This window comes from Carassius carassius, chromosome 48 (assembly GCF_963082965.1).
Source record: "Carassius carassius chromosome 48, fCarCar2.1, whole genome shotgun sequence".
NCBI lineage: Eukaryota > Metazoa > Chordata > Actinopteri > Cypriniformes > Cyprinidae > Carassius > Carassius carassius.
In genome coordinates, this window is record NC_081802.1 from 206187 (window position 1) to 222500 (window position 16314).

The 16314-nt window shown below is 41.1% G+C and overlaps 3 protein-coding genes across 5 annotated transcripts in view; all 3 read right to left on the reverse strand.

The window, feature by feature from the left end:
* Positions 1-437: 437 nt before the first annotated feature.
* Positions 438-8647, reverse strand: fblim1 (filamin binding LIM protein 1). Of its 3 annotated transcripts, XM_059543722.1 has the most exons (10): positions 8630-8647; positions 8231-8291; positions 8055-8102; positions 7548-7744; positions 2327-2415; positions 2161-2233; positions 1920-2089; positions 1075-1253; positions 748-868; positions 438-667 (listed from the first exon to the last, which is right to left on the reverse strand). In XM_059543722.1, the coding sequence occupies exons 4-10, from the start codon at positions 7738-7740 to the stop codon at positions 554-556; spliced, it is 939 nt and encodes a 312-aa protein (XP_059399705.1). In that variant the 5' UTR covers positions 7741-7744; positions 8055-8102; positions 8231-8291; positions 8630-8647; the 3' UTR covers positions 438-553. The 3 variants fall into 3 exon arrangements, with proteins under 3 accessions (XP_059399705.1, XP_059399704.1, XP_059399706.1); XM_059543721.1 differs by lacking the exon at positions 8630-8647 and having other exon boundaries at positions 8231-8394; XM_059543723.1 differs by lacking the exon at positions 8630-8647 and having other exon boundaries at positions 2327-2412; positions 8231-8393.
* A 1423-nt stretch (positions 8648-10070) lies between these two features.
* slc25a34 (solute carrier family 25 member 34) lies at positions 10071-14557 on the reverse strand. Its single transcript, XM_059543085.1, has 5 exons — positions 14098-14557; positions 13520-13585; positions 10822-10974; positions 10588-10722; positions 10071-10501 (listed from the first exon to the last, which is right to left on the reverse strand). Exons 1-5 carry the CDS (start codon positions 14542-14544, stop codon positions 10328-10330), a joined length of 975 nt encoding a protein of 324 aa, XP_059399068.1. The 5' UTR covers positions 14545-14557; the 3' UTR covers positions 10071-10327.
* Positions 14558-15816: 1259 nt separating this feature from the next.
* Positions 15817-16314, reverse strand: part of fbxo42 (F-box protein 42) — an 8402-nt gene continuing 7904 nt past the window's right edge. Inside the window, exon 7 of the mRNA XM_059544124.1 lies at positions 15817-16314. This exon is cut by the window's right edge and continues 722 nt beyond it. Within this exon, the coding sequence (XP_059400107.1) occupies positions 16113-16314 (202 nt within the window). The 3' untranslated portion in view covers positions 15817-16112.

Here is a 16314-nt window from a genome sequence, read left to right on the forward strand (position 1 = left end):
CTGCAACATCTAGCAAATATCATGAATGATGCCAAAACAATGGCCGTGTTTGTTCATATCAATTTATGTCAATAAATATCACACAAAGCAGTCTAGCACGAGATATCATATATTAGTCGTTTATTAGAGTCAGATACGGGTGTGTTCCTATTACACTGGAAATAACACTGAATATGGGTCTTTGGTGTTGCTGCTGCTGCATAAATATCTTTGGTGCTTTGCATTTTGCGCATATTACAAGAAAGAGTGCACAAGACCACATTACAGCTGATAGGACAGATACATGGATATAATCAGAGGAAAGATAAGATAGCACAGGTGCGTCTGCGAGAGATCTGGAAAACATCTGCTGTGTACAACATCTGGCAGACGTCTTGAAGATGAGGGTTTTACATCATAAACATCTTTTAAACGTCTGTTTGACATCTGATAGGAGACGTCTCGTAGACGTCTCTGAGATGTTCGTGTGCTGTGAGAAGGTCTTAATGGTCCCGATGCTGCTGTTTCTCATACAATCGGTGTGTCGTCATCATCACATTGGTCTGAAGCAGGTTTAAAGCAGCGCGCTCTGGATCAGCGACACGTGACACGGTTTACACAGGATCTGTCCGTCCAGCGGGTGGCAGCCGTTCTCATTGGGCTCCGGAGACAGAAGCACCCTGCACACCTGAGACGTGACACAGAAGTGATGTGAGAACACACTTTAAACACTAGTGAGTCAAACGCTGCTGACAGACTCACACACACCTCACAGCGGTAACAGTCCTCGTGGTACGAGTGACCCAAACACTCCACGGTGAAGCTGTCCGTTCCGTCCTCGCGCGGGATGATCAGCTCTCCGCACACGTGACACTGAGGCGCGTACTTCCTGCAGATCGTCAGCAGACCGTACAGATGTCTCAGGAACATTTGATAATGTTACTTTTAAATGTTCGATTTAAAAACAACATTCCATTGTATCATTCTGCAAACATTGTGACTTACGTTACTTTTGAATGTTCTCTGAACGATCTGGAGCTAGAATGTTTTAAGGACGTATAAATAATGTTACTGTGCTGATGTTTTGAGAAGTACCTGTAGTAGTCCTGCAGGCAGTACACCTCGCCCACCTCGCCCTGAGCGAACCTCTGCTCTCCGATTGGCTGTCTGCACGTGGTGCACACGAAGCAGGGCGGGTGATAGGCTCGTTCCAGCGCTCGGATCACCTGATCTTTGATGACATCACCGCACGCCCAGCACGGCTCCAGACTGGCCTGCGAACACAGAGCCAACACTTGAGTTAGTCAGGATTCTCTTCACTAGAATTCATATTATAGTCATTTAGAAGGAAAATAAGCAGCATTATTGGTGTATGTTTACATATTTATGTGCTCTAGGCATCATGGTGTGGAATTAAGTTACAGGAATATAAGTGTTGTCCTCTTAATAACAAATTCAAATCAAAAGGAAAATGTAAATGCAGTAAAATGAAATTTTATGCAAAAAAAAAAAAAATACCCCAAATGTATAAAGTAAACAAAACTTTCAGATTAAAGTGCAGAAAAATAAAAAATAAAATATAGAAGCCTTCCTCCGCCACAGAATTACAAAAAAAAAGAAAATGTACTTGACATTTTTTATCTCACAATTCCCACTTAATTTCTTGCAATACTGAGAAAAAAAGTCCAGAATTCAGAGTTTATATCTTTGTGAGATTAAAAGTCATAATAATTCTTCTTATTGTTTTATCCCACCACGGAAACAGGCTTCCATAAATAATAATTAAAAAGAAATTTTTTTATATATCTCATCATGCATGCATAATACAACATTTTTAATAGTTATTTAGAAATGAATAAATAGTGTTTGTCATGAATTGACTGCACGCTCTACAGAGATGTTCTGCAGATGTTCAGCATGCATGATGATGTCCGTGTCACCTGGTAGCAGTCGTCACACAGAGGCGTGCCAGACTTGTTGTAGTAGATCTTGGCTGCCAGTGGAGCGTGGCACTGCCGGCACTGGAAGCACACGGCGTGGTACGTCCGGTTCAGAGCCTCGATGGCAGGTTCGGACAGAGGCACCGGCTTACGACAGAATCCACACACATCTGAGAAACACAGAAGCGTTTGAGATGACTCTCCTTCTGTAGGGTTAGTCTGACAGGGTCAGGGCTCTCACCAGCTGAGGACTCCTTCATGTCTCCTCCAGCAGAGGGCGCCGATCTCAGCAGCACTTTACCCACAGCGCTCTCCTGCACAAGAACAGCAGCCATGTGACTCACACACACACACACACACACACACACACACAGAGGAAGAGCGCTGCTGCGGGGAAACACACTGACCTGTGCAGGGGCCGCCGGGGGTCCGGGCTCGGGGTCACAGGGGTCACGAGGAGGAGGAGGGAGGTCATCAGGGGCACGGCTCACAACTGCTAACAGATCAACCATCAGTCAGATCCTCTCTACTAACATCTGTGTGACTCTCTATATCACCGCAGAATGTTACTTTATTATCACCCAGCTATTTATATGAAGTTTAATATACAGGTGCTGGTCATAGAATATCATCAAAAAGTTGATTTATTTCACTAATTCCATTCCAAAAGTGAAACGTGTATATTACATTCATTCATTACACACAGACTGATATATTTCAAATCTTTATATCTTTTAATTTTGATGATTATAACTGACTAAGGAAAATCCCAAATTCAGTATCTCAGAAAATTAGAATATAACTTAAGACCAATACAAAGAAAGGATTTTTAGAAATCTTGGCCAACTGAACAGTATGAGCATGTCCAGCACTCAATACTTCGTCTGGGCTCCTTTGCCCTGAATGACTGCAGCAATGCGGCGTGGCATGGAGTCAATCGCGTGGCAATGGAATTAGTGAAATAAATAAACTTTTTGATGATATTATGATATATATATATCTTGGAGGTTGGGGTTTGTCCCGAAGCTAATTTTACACAATGATTACAAAATTGATCCAAAAAAGGTTTTTATTTAATGAAAAAATCAAACAAACTATTATTTTTAAGCCTTTTTTTCTTCTGGGGTCTGAAATTGAGAAATTTGAGTCAATACTGCTAATTAAACAATATTTTGCTGAATGTGTTTTTGTGCTTGTTTAGTACTGTCATGGATAAATAAAGAGGACAATAAAACCGCCAGTAGATGGCAACAAATCTCTGTTTTAATAAATGATTAATGAACGATTCGTTCAAACGGCCGATTCAATTAGAAACGAATCAAGTGAAGGATGAATCACTGGCTCACATGATTCAAAAACAGATTCATTCAAGCAACGAAACACCGCGTTGCTTTACAATGTTGTATAAAATTATTAACATTTATGTGCTGATATTCAGAAACTTATGTTGCTTGTGCAATGAATATCAAACCCTAAAAACTGATACATGAGTATTATATGAGTGAATTATAAGGGCATTCTAATGGGCTCTTCATAGCGCAGAGAATGCTTCTGGACTCAGAGTCAGAGTCAGCTCTCCTGTGGTCAGTCATCAGGGTCACGATAAAAGCAGACAAGCCTTTTAAACATCATAAACCCTTTTTTAGGAAAGAACCGGCATGGGTGTCATGTAGGCTAAAAAATGTTCCATGGGACTGAATTTGTATTTAGTGTGATTACAATAAAAACGTTAAAAAAAAGAATAATTATATAACATTTTCTGTCCATGGTTATTCAAACAGCAAATAAATGTTAGAAAGTGACATTATCACTAACATTGATCCATCGCGAGTTTAAGCACTCTCAAAAACCTGTAATAATCACTGAAGCTGTAACTGTGAAATTAACCTTTGATTGTACATCTATCTGCGCTTTGTTTATGATGAGAGTTCAGTCAGCGAACGCGCGCGCGCGCAACAACACTGATGAGTTTGAGCGATGACTCATCTGAACGCCTCTGATTGGACATTGCATTCCTTAGCTCAACAGAAATGTGTGTGATTGGTTAAAATGCGCTACACTTAAAACGCCTTCAACGCCTAAAATGAAATACTGTGCAACATGAGCATATCTTAATTTAATGCTGCGGTCTATTCATATTCACCTTTTAGGCAACAGACGTGACAGATTTAATTTGTTTATGGAGAGACATATTTGCCCCTCGTCCCTCAGGCCAGAAGAAGGCTCACACACGCTCCACATCAGTGGAACGTCTCTAAATTCTAATCAAGGAAAAATCATACCTTCTGTTGTCTCCTTTTTAAAGAACTTGAGCTTGAGCAAAAGTTGAGCTTGAACTATTTTGCTTTAAAAATGGCAGAAAATTGCTTCCGCTTGTGTGCAGAGTTCTGATTGGCCAGTCGCCGTTATTTAGTTTGTGAATTATCATAAACAGAAAAATGTAACTTTAATTTGCACGATAAATTTGACATAATACACAACATTATTAATCTAAAGGGTATGTTTTTTTTTCCTTCAATTTGAGCCCTATATATATATATATATATAAAATGCAAAACTATATTATTGCACAGATATATATATATATATATATATATATATATATATATATATATATATATATATATATATATATATATATATAAAGTATACAGATTTACTTTATACTTTTATAGAATATAGATAGTAGGCCTATAGTTGTATTTTCAGAAACAAATGTAAACTATATACAGTCGTGGCCAAAAGTTTTGAGAATTACATAAATATTGGAAACTGGAAAAGTTGCTGCTTAAGTTTTTATAATAGCAATTTGCATATACTCCAGAATGTTATGAAGAGTGATCAGATGAATTGCATAGTCCTTCTTTGCCATGAAAATTAACTTAATCCCAAAAAACCTTTCCACTGCATTTGATTGCTGTCATTAAAGGAGCTGCTGAGATCATTTCAGTAATCATCTTGTTAACTCAGGTGAGAATGTTGACGAGCACAAGGCTGGAGATCATTATGGCAGGCTGATTGGGTTAGAATGGCAGACTTGACATGTTAAAAGGAGGGTGATGCTTGAAATCATTGTTCTTCCATTGTTAACCATGGTGACCTGCAAAGAAACGTGTGCAGCCATCATTGCGTTGCATAAAAATGGCTTCACAGGCAAGGATATTGTGGCTACTAAGATTGCACCTAAATCAACAATTTATAGGATCATCAAGAACTTCAAGGAAAGAGGTTCAATTCTTGTAAAGAAGGCTTCAGGGCGTCCAAGAAAGTCCAGCAAGCGCCAGGATGGTCTCCTAAAGAGGATTGAGCTGCGGGATCGGAGTGCCACCAGTGTAGAGCTTGCTCAGGAATGGCAGCAGGCAGGTGTGAGCGCATCTGCACCCACAGTGAGGACAAGACTTCTGGAAGATGGCCTGGTGTCAAGAAGGGCAGCAAAGAAGCCACTTCTCTCCAAAAAAAAACATCAGGGACAGATTGATCTTCTGCAGAAAGTATAGTGAATGGACTGCTGAGGACTGGGGCAAAGTCATATTCTCCGATGAAGCCCCTTTCCGATTGTTTGGGGCATCTGGAAAAAGGCTTGTCCGGAGAAGAAAAGGTGAGCGCTACCATCAGTCCTGTGTCATGCCAACAGTAAAGCATCCTGACACCATTCATGTGTGGGGTTGCTTCTCATCCAAGGGAGTGGGCTCACTCACAATTCTGCCCAAAAACACAGCCATGAATAAAGAATGGTACCAAAACACCCTCCAACAGCAACTTCTTCCAACAATCCAACAACAGTTTGGTGAAGAACAATGCATTTTCCAGCACGATGGAGCACCGTGCCATAAGGCAAAAGTGATAACTAAGTGGCTCGGGGACCAGAATGTTGAAATTTTGGGTCCATGGCCTGGAAACTCCCCAGATCTTAATCCCATTGAGAACTTGTGGTCAATCCTCAAGAGGCGGGTGGACAAACAAAAACCCACTAATTCTGACAAACTCCAAGAAGTGATTATGAAAGAATGGGTTGCTATCAGTCAGGATTTGGCCCAGAAGTTGATTGAGAGCATGTCCAGTCGAATTGCAGAGGTCCTGAAAAAGAAGGGCCAACGCTGCAAATACTGACTCTTTGCATAAATGTCATGTAATTGTCGATAAAAGACTTTGAAACATATGAAGTGCTTGTAATTATATTTCAGTACATCACAGAAACAACTGAAACAAAGATCTAAAAGCAGTTTAGCAGCAAACTTTTTGAAAACTAATATTTATGTAATTCTCAAAACTTTTGGCCACGACTGTAATTGCACAGGTCTACATATAAAGTTAAATATCAGGCAGTAGATGGTTCGTAAGCCTGAAACAATTAGTCGACATTATCGACAACTGTCAACAATAAAAAAAAAAAACCTGTCAACTAGACAAATCTATTAGTTGTCGGGTACTCTTTGGTCTCATATGAGCTAATGTAAGAGCCTGCAATAACAAGATTTGACCAGTGTTGCGCTGTAGTGCGAGACTGTAGTTCAGATCTGATGCAGTTCAAGAGAAGAAGACAGAGCCTCAGTTCAGAACCAACACAGCCGAACCGGAAGATGTTGAGCAGTGTTTGGATGAATCTGTAAATATTTGCTGCACGCTTTCCTCTCAATGACGGAAAAGCACATAGAACCTGACAGCAGTGAGAAAGCAGCAGTTAAGAAAGCATATGATTACAGCAATGTGGATGTTTGCACGATCACTGCAGTAAAGTCCAGTCATGTCACGTTATTTATATAAGTTATGTTTTATGAAGTAGATAGCCTTAAATCAAGCAGCTTTAAAGTAATAATAAGCGTGAAAAACCAGAGTCAGTGCCGCTTTCAGTTAGAATTACAAGCTGTTTTTCTGTTATAACACAGCTCTCCGGTGTGGAGCTAGATAATGATAACATCTTTTTATCAGTGGAGGTATAAATATTATTTAATTAAACTGATAGTTTAGTTTGCAGAGGTCTTGATCTAGCTCAGGACTGTTTTGATTATTGTAACCCTATACAGTATTTTAAGAGAGATGTTGGGTCAGATTATACAAACTATGCAGACTACATGTTCACATGATGTGAATAAAATAAAATAAAATGTTTCATCACTTACCATTGATTTGTTTCTTATCCATATGACTCTCAAAATGAGATTTAAGGCAGAACGACGTCATTCAGTGACTTTTTCATTTAGCTAATTAAATAATCAGAGTTTCTCTGCCATCTCATTTTGTGTGCCAAATATATTTATTTGTATAAATTAAACTGTATTACTGTAATTACAAAATATGATCTTGATTTATTTGTTAGAATATGTATAGCTCATTATTTAACTAATTGCAAAAGCTGAATAATCAATGTCTACTGATCAATCAGTGAAATAATCAATGATTCTTGGTTCTTATAATCCTTAGATTAATCGATACTCAAAACAATAGTTTGTTAGAGAGTCGGAGGTGTAACCCAAAGGTCGCAGGTTCGAGTCTCGGTACTGACAGGGATTGGAGGAGAGTACAGTGCTCAGATCACACAGAAATATTCATATAAAGTTGGATGTATAGTCAAATATAATCGGTATTATCGTCCAGGTATTGAGAGACTGTAAAGAGTAAGATGATTACGGTCTGGAGCGGAGGTGTCTGTGTGACGTGTGCTGTGGGCTCTGGACTCCATCGGACCGTCCTGTGGGGTCATGGAGCGGCGCAGCGGGCTGCTGTGGACGCCAGCCGTCGGCGTGACACTCGCCCCGAACGGAGATGCCAGGGTGATGAAGACAGACGACACCATCCTCTTCTGAGGAGCCGCAGACGCCATGATGCTGGAACACCACAGAAACTGAACAACAGACTCTACATCAAACTGAAACACAGCTCCTACAATCCTCTACATGGAGCGACTGAATAAATGAACTCAATAACGGTCTCTGAAAGTGCTTTCCCTGACAGGTCCAAAACTTCTCATGTCTCAAGTTCTCTCACGAATGTGTTGAGTGATGCTGTTTAGGTTGAATATACGTTACTTAAACCTTCTCTCACATATTGTAGAATATGTACAGAATAAGTCTGAAAACACACACACACACACACACACACACACACACACACACGTGCAGAGTGTGTGACTCTCACCTGCGCTGGAGAACTTCACAGATCTGTGCACAAGATCTTCAGCACACTCTATAAAGGAAGGGAAGGATCTGATGATCAGCGCAGAAGATTGAATGACAGATGAAGAGCAGAACTTCAGAAGTTCAGTTTCTGTCCTGCTGTGGAGAAATTCTCTTTCTCTCTGAGCTCAAACGTACCTGAACAGCAGATCGAACTCTTCCTCTCTGTGTGGTTCCTCGTTCCTTTCGATCTGCAGCGCTGTAGTCACTCAAAGACAGAGCGACAGACAGAGAGAGAGAGAGAGAGAGAGAGAGAGAGAAGTCAGGGTCGTATCTGCAGCAGGCCACACCTTTTCCTCCCTCCCTCCCTCGCTCGCCCTCCTGTCTCTCTCTCTTTCTGTCTGTCTCTCTCTCAGATCAGCAGAGGTGAAGAGTTAAACAGTTACTGACTGACAAAGCACAGTAAAATGTATGACACACACACACACACACACACACACACACACAGGCATGCATCACACAAAGGCATGCAGTTACTTGAACACACACACACACACACACACACACACACACAGAGGCAGCAGGATGTGACTGTACCTGTCTTTCCCAGCTCAGCTCTGACTCTCTCTCTCTCTCTCATTGTTCTGTCAGTGTTATTTTCTCTACCTCCCTCAGTGTTTCTGCCCTCTTTTCTCTCCCATCCCCCACTCCACTCGTTCTCAATCTCTCTCTCTCTCTCTCTCTCGCATTAAACTCACTGCTGACTTCAGTCAGTGAGAACTTCATAAACTACATCAGACCGAGCTGCTTTATAACTATATGATCTACACAACCTAGATCAACTACACAAACTATAACTTCTATCAACTTTACAAAGCTATTTGAATTAAACAGATCACATAATCTACACAAAACTATGCTTAATTAATAAACTATCCAAACTATAAGTGCATAATACATAAACTTTAAATTACATAAACTATATACAATATATCAACTTAAACTATACAAACGATATAAACTATTTAGACTAAATCAACTGTTTGAATAAAACAAATCATATAAACTTACATAAACTAAAACTAGCTTTTTAAAAACTTAAACTATATAACCTATAAACACTACATGAATGAAACAATATAAACATACATAAACTGGACTTATATGAACTATACAAACTCTATTAATTAACTTATATTATGTCTATGCAGACTACAAAAACTTAACACAAAACTGTACAAACTAAACTCAATAGATTACATAAATTATACAAACTCTGAACTATTTAAATGAGTGAATTACATCAACTATATGATGTGCATGACAGCTGTTGGGACTGCAGCAGGAGAATATTTTGGAGAGTTAGTGTGGGTTTGTGATGAGATGATGAGACTCTATATCAGCAGATAGCTTTGGGTTTAGTGTGAGTTTAACCTCGAGAGCAAGAAGAGCCTCCGTCATGCTGGAATCTGGAGGGAGGAGCTGAAGAGAAAACTAAACTGAGGAAAGAGGGGGAGGGGCTGTGGAATGCACTGGTGATGTCACAGCTGACATCATCCTCCTCACAGGAGCTCCGCCCACAAGAAACCAGGGCTGACAGAGGAGCTCCAGACGAGAGGGGAACATCTGAGGAACATGATATTACATGATCCGAACAAACTCAACCCAACACTGTGTCAGAGAATGTGTGAGGAACAAGCAGATATGAGGGCTGGACGGGTGTTGGTGAATCACGACCTGTCAGCACTGAGGAAGATGTTTAACCTGTTTGTTTTACTGTCTTTAGTTAGTGATTAACTAGCGTTTATCTGCATTGGCATACGTGCATCAGATAAACACTTCTTCAGTGATCAGCTTCTCTGGGGAACATTTGAGGTAAAAGCACGAGCACCATAAATGATTCAAACTCCCCTCTCAGGGAAACGTAATATTTTAGATTAAAAACGTAAAAAATGTTTGGAAATCCTGATTAAACACATAGATGAGTTCATGACAGACATGAAATGAGGTAGCACTAATAAATACAGACACAATGAAGTCAATCAATAAAACTTTAATTATAAACTACGAGTTAAAAAATACAGTCTTTACAGTGTCAATGTCGAAAAATAAAACACAGCAGTGAGGTAAAACTGTCCTTCCCATGATCCCCTTCAACTGCATTTCAAGAGTTCAAGTCCAAGTGTCATTATGTGCGTTATGATGAGATAAACTCCTCATCCAGATCGGAGCAGGAAAGGATGTGTGGCGTTCCTTCATGATCGTTCACACTCGCTCCAGGTCGTGTATGGTGAATCAGTGCCTGTACAGCAGCGCTCGCTGTCTCAGGACGTCCCATATGAGCATACTGAGAACCGTATGAGGAGCCAGACGTACAAACACTGGCATCATTCCTTTATACAGACCCACGATCCCCTCAGTAGCACAAACCTTCATCAGACAGTCCACAAACCCGCAGTACAGACGCCCCTGGGAGAGAGGTTTGGTTTTAATACATACTCTAAACTGTTAATGTTGTTTTATATAGTCTTATATAGCGTGTGTGTGTGCTTTACCCTTTTGAACTCATCCACCGGTTGGTTGTACAGGCGTGTGCTGATGACATCAAATGGCGTCATGGTGATGGTCACTGCGACCCCGCTGATCATGGCGGCAGTGAGCGCGGCGAGGCAGCTGTGAGGATCAAACCACTGCAAACACATTCACAAACTCAACTCCTACTGGAATGCATTCTCACACATGTGAGTCTGTGCTCATTTACATATGCAGATTTGTGTGTGTGTGCTGACCTGGGCACGTGTAACCCAGTCTTTAGCCGAGCTGAATGTGGCCAGTTGGGATGCTGACCCCACCATGACCCTGGGGACGGCCCCGTTAACACCACGCCACAGACCCATCACACCCTCACGCTGGTAGATGGAGACGAATGCGCTCAACACACCCTGAACAACACAAACACTCAGTCAATAAAACATCCGAGAAAACCCACAGATCCACTCAAATATACTCATACACCACACTAAAACATAAAATACTCATATACTCATACACCACACTAAAACATAAAATACTCATATACTCATACAGCACTCAAATATACTCATAAAACACACTCAAACATACTCATAAAATACTCAAACATACTCATACAATACTCAGATATACTCATAGAACACAGTCAATCATATTCATATGGCGCACTCAAACATACTCATACATCACACTCACATATACTAATATCACACTCAGACATACTCATACAACACACTCAAACATACTCATACAATACGCAGATATACTCAAACAGCACTCAAACATACTCATACAATATGCAGATATACTCAAACAGCACTCAAACATACTCATACAACACACTCAAACATACTCGTATGGCACAATCAAACATACTCATACATCATACTCAGATATACTAATATCACACTCAAACATACTCATACAATATTCAGATATACAGAACTCAAATATTCTCATTGAAACACACTCAAACATACGCATACAATATACTTATACAATCCAGTCAAATATACTCAAACATGTTCAAACAAATATACTTAATACACTCAAGTATACTCATACAATAATCAAATAAACATACTCATACAATACCCTCAAATATACTCAAACATGTTCTCAAATATGCACAAATATACTCAAACAATACTTTAAATATACTTGTATAATAAACTCAAATACTGAAACTCAAAATATTAAAATACACTGAAATACATATATAATTACTGCAAACATATTACTTAAAAGAAAATCTGAAATAAAGTCATGAACGAGCACTGAAGGGCTGGATGTGTGCAGATGAGAGATGTTAGTCAAGATGAAGTCACAGATATCAGTGGCTGTGTTTGAAATGGCATACTTGCTTACTGCCCAGTACACAGTGTATACTGCCTACTGTTTTTAAAGGATAGTGTGAGAAACAGTATACAATAAGCAACAAATGTTTCTAGTGTAGTAGTGTGCTAAAGTGTTTTCACATGACGGAACATTAATTCAGCACAGCTGCTGAGGTTGTTACCTCACAAATCAATGTACTAACCATTCTTTTTACAAAGGCTTGTTAATTAAGGATTCATACTAGTTAACAATGCTATATTGCCCAATTGAACTCATTTCATAATTAACGGACTTTACATACGAACAGAACTACTAATAATTGTGTAAATAGTAGTAAGGTGGTAGATATTTATATTTCAGTACTGTAGTATATTATTAAACAGTATGCGATAACACAGTGTGTTTAAATTATCATACTTAAAAATATTATTAAATGAATGCAACTTTATTTGGACAAAACCTCTCTACACCTACACGGCTAATCACCTAATATCACTGTATCATTAATTAGACGTTTTATTTCCAATTTTCAAACATTTCCTTTATTTTTACTGAAAATAAATGCCTTTCTGATCTGATATGTGCTGGGAAAAGCAGTAGCGTAGAACAAATTTTGGTAAAGGGTTGGCTTTGAACTCGTTCATTCTACATCTTTTCTCCGCTGCGCTACTGATCTTACAGATGAGTGAGCATCTTCTGCAGTGTTTATCACAGCCAGACACTGGCCGCTGGAGTTAATGTACATAGTCTCTGCCAACAAATTATTTATATATTATATTACTTCAATATTTTTACTATTCAATATCCTTAAAATAATCTGTACTGTATACAACACTATAGAGATAGAGGTGACATAATTTGACTTGATAGGAAATGTGCTGTAGAGATTGAAGTACAATTTATGTCCTACTTACGATATTGTTTTTAGATACACAGCGATAGTTTGTAGTTTACAGTAGCATGTATGTATAAAAGTGTTTTATAATTACTATTCCCCGCCTGCAGTTCACCCACGCGTTTGAAGATGAAACATTACACGGAGCGCGTTGTGTTCTGGGAAACGGTGTCCCATGCAGTGTCTTCAGATGCATACATCAGACTTCAGCAAATGTAGCATTCCATGCATACAGAACATTCATGTACCATTCACTGTATACAGGCAGCATACTGCAGTATAGGAGCAGTTCAAACACAGCTACTGTGCTGATGTCAGTGTACTTGAGTTATATTTAGCAGATTCTGGTAAATACAGTAGGTCATCCTAAGAGTAGCATGATAGTATGACATTTCGAACACAGCAAGTTATCATCACTGATCCTTCACGATGATGTCACACTGATGATGATCTGTGATTGGCTGACAAACATCCTGCAGTGGTCAGAGTTCAGTTGTGTCATGTGACACTGACTTCACACACACCTCTGTGTGCTGAACACTGATTGGCTGCCGAACAGTGAGAGGTGTGTTCACACACACATGCTCCAACTGTGTGCTGTGTGTGTGTGTGTGTGTGTGTGTGTGTGAGCATACTTGATAATAAAGCTCCTTCTGATTCTGATATTTTGGGTGGGTGTTGGAAGTTAAGACTGCGTTAGATTGAGTCAGGTGTGTCAGTACCTGATGGTTGTGCTGGTGTCCGACTGCGATGACCGCCACCGTCTGCGCCTGCAGGTGTGTCTTCACCTGACGGACAAACACAGACATGAGTCTGACGTACACAGGAACACGTCACGCTTCTACAACACTCCTGTAAACAGCCGCATCTGTCTGGCCTAAATACTCCTCTCTAACTTCCTCTGCCGTTTTGATATTTGAGCCCCTCTCCGGCTGTCTTACTGTCAACACTCAGTGTGAGTGTGTGTGTGTGTGTGTGTGTGCATGCTCTGAAATCCCGCAGTGATTGACACGGCAGCAAACGAACAACAACTCCAGTTACTGCTCGCAACAGTTCCTGAAAGTGAGTCAGTTAAACACGGTAAACAAGGATGACTCCTGGCCAGCCGAACCAAACGCCTGACGCGGCGAGACGTTTAAGAGCAGCGCCGAACAAAGAGTGAAGTGTTCAGCTGCGTCACATGAAGTCAAATTTCTACGAATGGACAGAGTGATGCGACCAGTGATCTAAAACCACAGTTCCACGTATAATCTAAAACAGACACAAGCAACAGTGCAGTCTGATGGGGGGAGTCTCTTACCAGATACGCCGGCGAGGCGATGAACGCCCCCAGAGCTCCTGCCGCGGCTCCTGACATCAGACTCCTGCCCGGCGCGTCTGTGAGCCCCACGGCCTCCGTGTAGGAGTAGAACCCGAGCCGCACGCCGTTCATCAGGCCCTGGTACAGCAGGGCGGCGGTCAGGCCCTTCTGCAGGCCCCGGAGCCCGTCTGTGCTGCCCACCACCCACAGCGCCTGCAGAACCCCGCGGTAGTGTCTCTGATAGGAGCCTCGGGCCCTCAGCTCGCCCTGCAGCTGCAGCCGGGTCTTCACCACCTCCAGCGGGTTAGTGAACACACAAGCACCGCAGCAGGCCAGCGCGCCCAGCGTGAAGTCCAGCGGGGGCCACAGGGCCCGAGGGCCGGCCGAGGGGCGAGCCACGGGTGTGAGGGAGGCCTGCGGGGCCAACACAGAGATTTTGAGCCACATGTTGGGTCTGTCCAGGTGCAGTCCTGCAGGAGTGTGTGCGCTGTCTCATGTGAGGGACACAGTATTCATGTATGTCACACTATTCTCTGTGATCATGCTTCAGTCTGAATGTGATGACTCCGCACGATTCAAGTCTGAAACAGGTCAGAAGTTACTGTCACCACAATGATTCATGAACAAGCAAGGACAGATGACAAGACTTGCTCAATCAAACACTTCTGAACAAGCTGACTCGACACAATCTCGGAAATCAACCTGCTACACATAAACCAGAAAACACGGATTTACTTCATCATCCAGAACTGAACCATGGCATTTCTAGAAAACATTGTTAATACAAATGATAATCAATCAACCAAAAAACAACATGGTTACTACAATTTTACTATAATAAAACCTAAGTTATTTTTCGTAAAGAATATAATATCGGTGTACGCTGATGACATTTCATTTGCATATTCATGATATCATCGTAGCGTTTCTTTTAATCCTCTGTGTGTTTAAGTTATGCATTATTTATGCTAAATACACAAAACCCTACCGAACTTCTAAACTGTACATTACGTTACACAACTATTCGGTGAGTTTGAGCGCGTCTTACCGCGTCTGATCGCGTCTCTGCTGTGATTCACGCGCCGCTACACACGCAGCGCTGGAGTGAACGCCCCGCCCACAGACCCTCCCCGACCAATCACTGCGCGGCTACTTCTCCACCTCACTGCCTCCCCAGCGTTCAGCCAATCAGGACGGAGCTCCGCAGACTCCATTCATATGGGTTAAAGGTGAATTACACACACTCACATTCTTGAGTCGAAACCAGAACAAACCAGCGACGGCAGACTGGTTCAGACTGGCCCAGTTACAAACACAAACTAAAACATAAAATAATATTAAATATATAAAGATGAATACATTGACTAAACATATTAATATTAAATTATATAATTATTCATGTATATACTTATATAAAACTTTATTTTACAAATACATTTTAAATATTAAAAATACATGAATCGTTCAAATTATAATAGCCCATGTCCACATTGGTTTGGACTGCCTCAAATAACAGTGACTGAAATAAAAGATGAAGATGCCGTTTTTAAATGTATAATTCTGATTACAATGTATCACGTGTGAATGGAGATGCAGCTTTATTCTGTTACAGTAAAACACACACATTATATCAGAGAATTAAGACTTGAACTTTATTTCTGTTTACAATCCAGTCTCATTCCATCACTGACACACTCTCTCTCTCTCTCTCACACACACACACATACACACAAAAGTTAAATGTAAACATTGAAGGTTGAAAGAACAGTAAAAAAGGTCCATTTCATCAGTTCCTCCTACAATCGTCTGTTTCCTTCAGTCAGATCAGTGCTTCTGAGGGTGAAGAGTTCTCTCTCACACACACACACACACACACACACTCGCAGAGCAGACAGCAGAAAAATCTTTCACTCGCTCAGAAACTGAAAGCACATCTATGTTAGAGTGTCCTGTATACGTGTGGAGCTGTGTTTGAGTAAGTTAGTGTAAGGGCAGCAGTCGGCGTCGCTCCTCCATCACCTCTTGGCGCGGACGAAGTACAAGGCGTTGGTTTTGGGGTAATATTTCACGTTCTGCTTTTTGTCCATCAGGCCTCCGAAGATGATGAGCTCTCCGCGGCCCTGAACCACTGTATGCAGGCTGGTCTCGGGCGGCCCGGTGACCGCGCTGGGTGCTCCTCCGCTCCCGTACGCCCGCCACGACACCACGCCGCCCGAC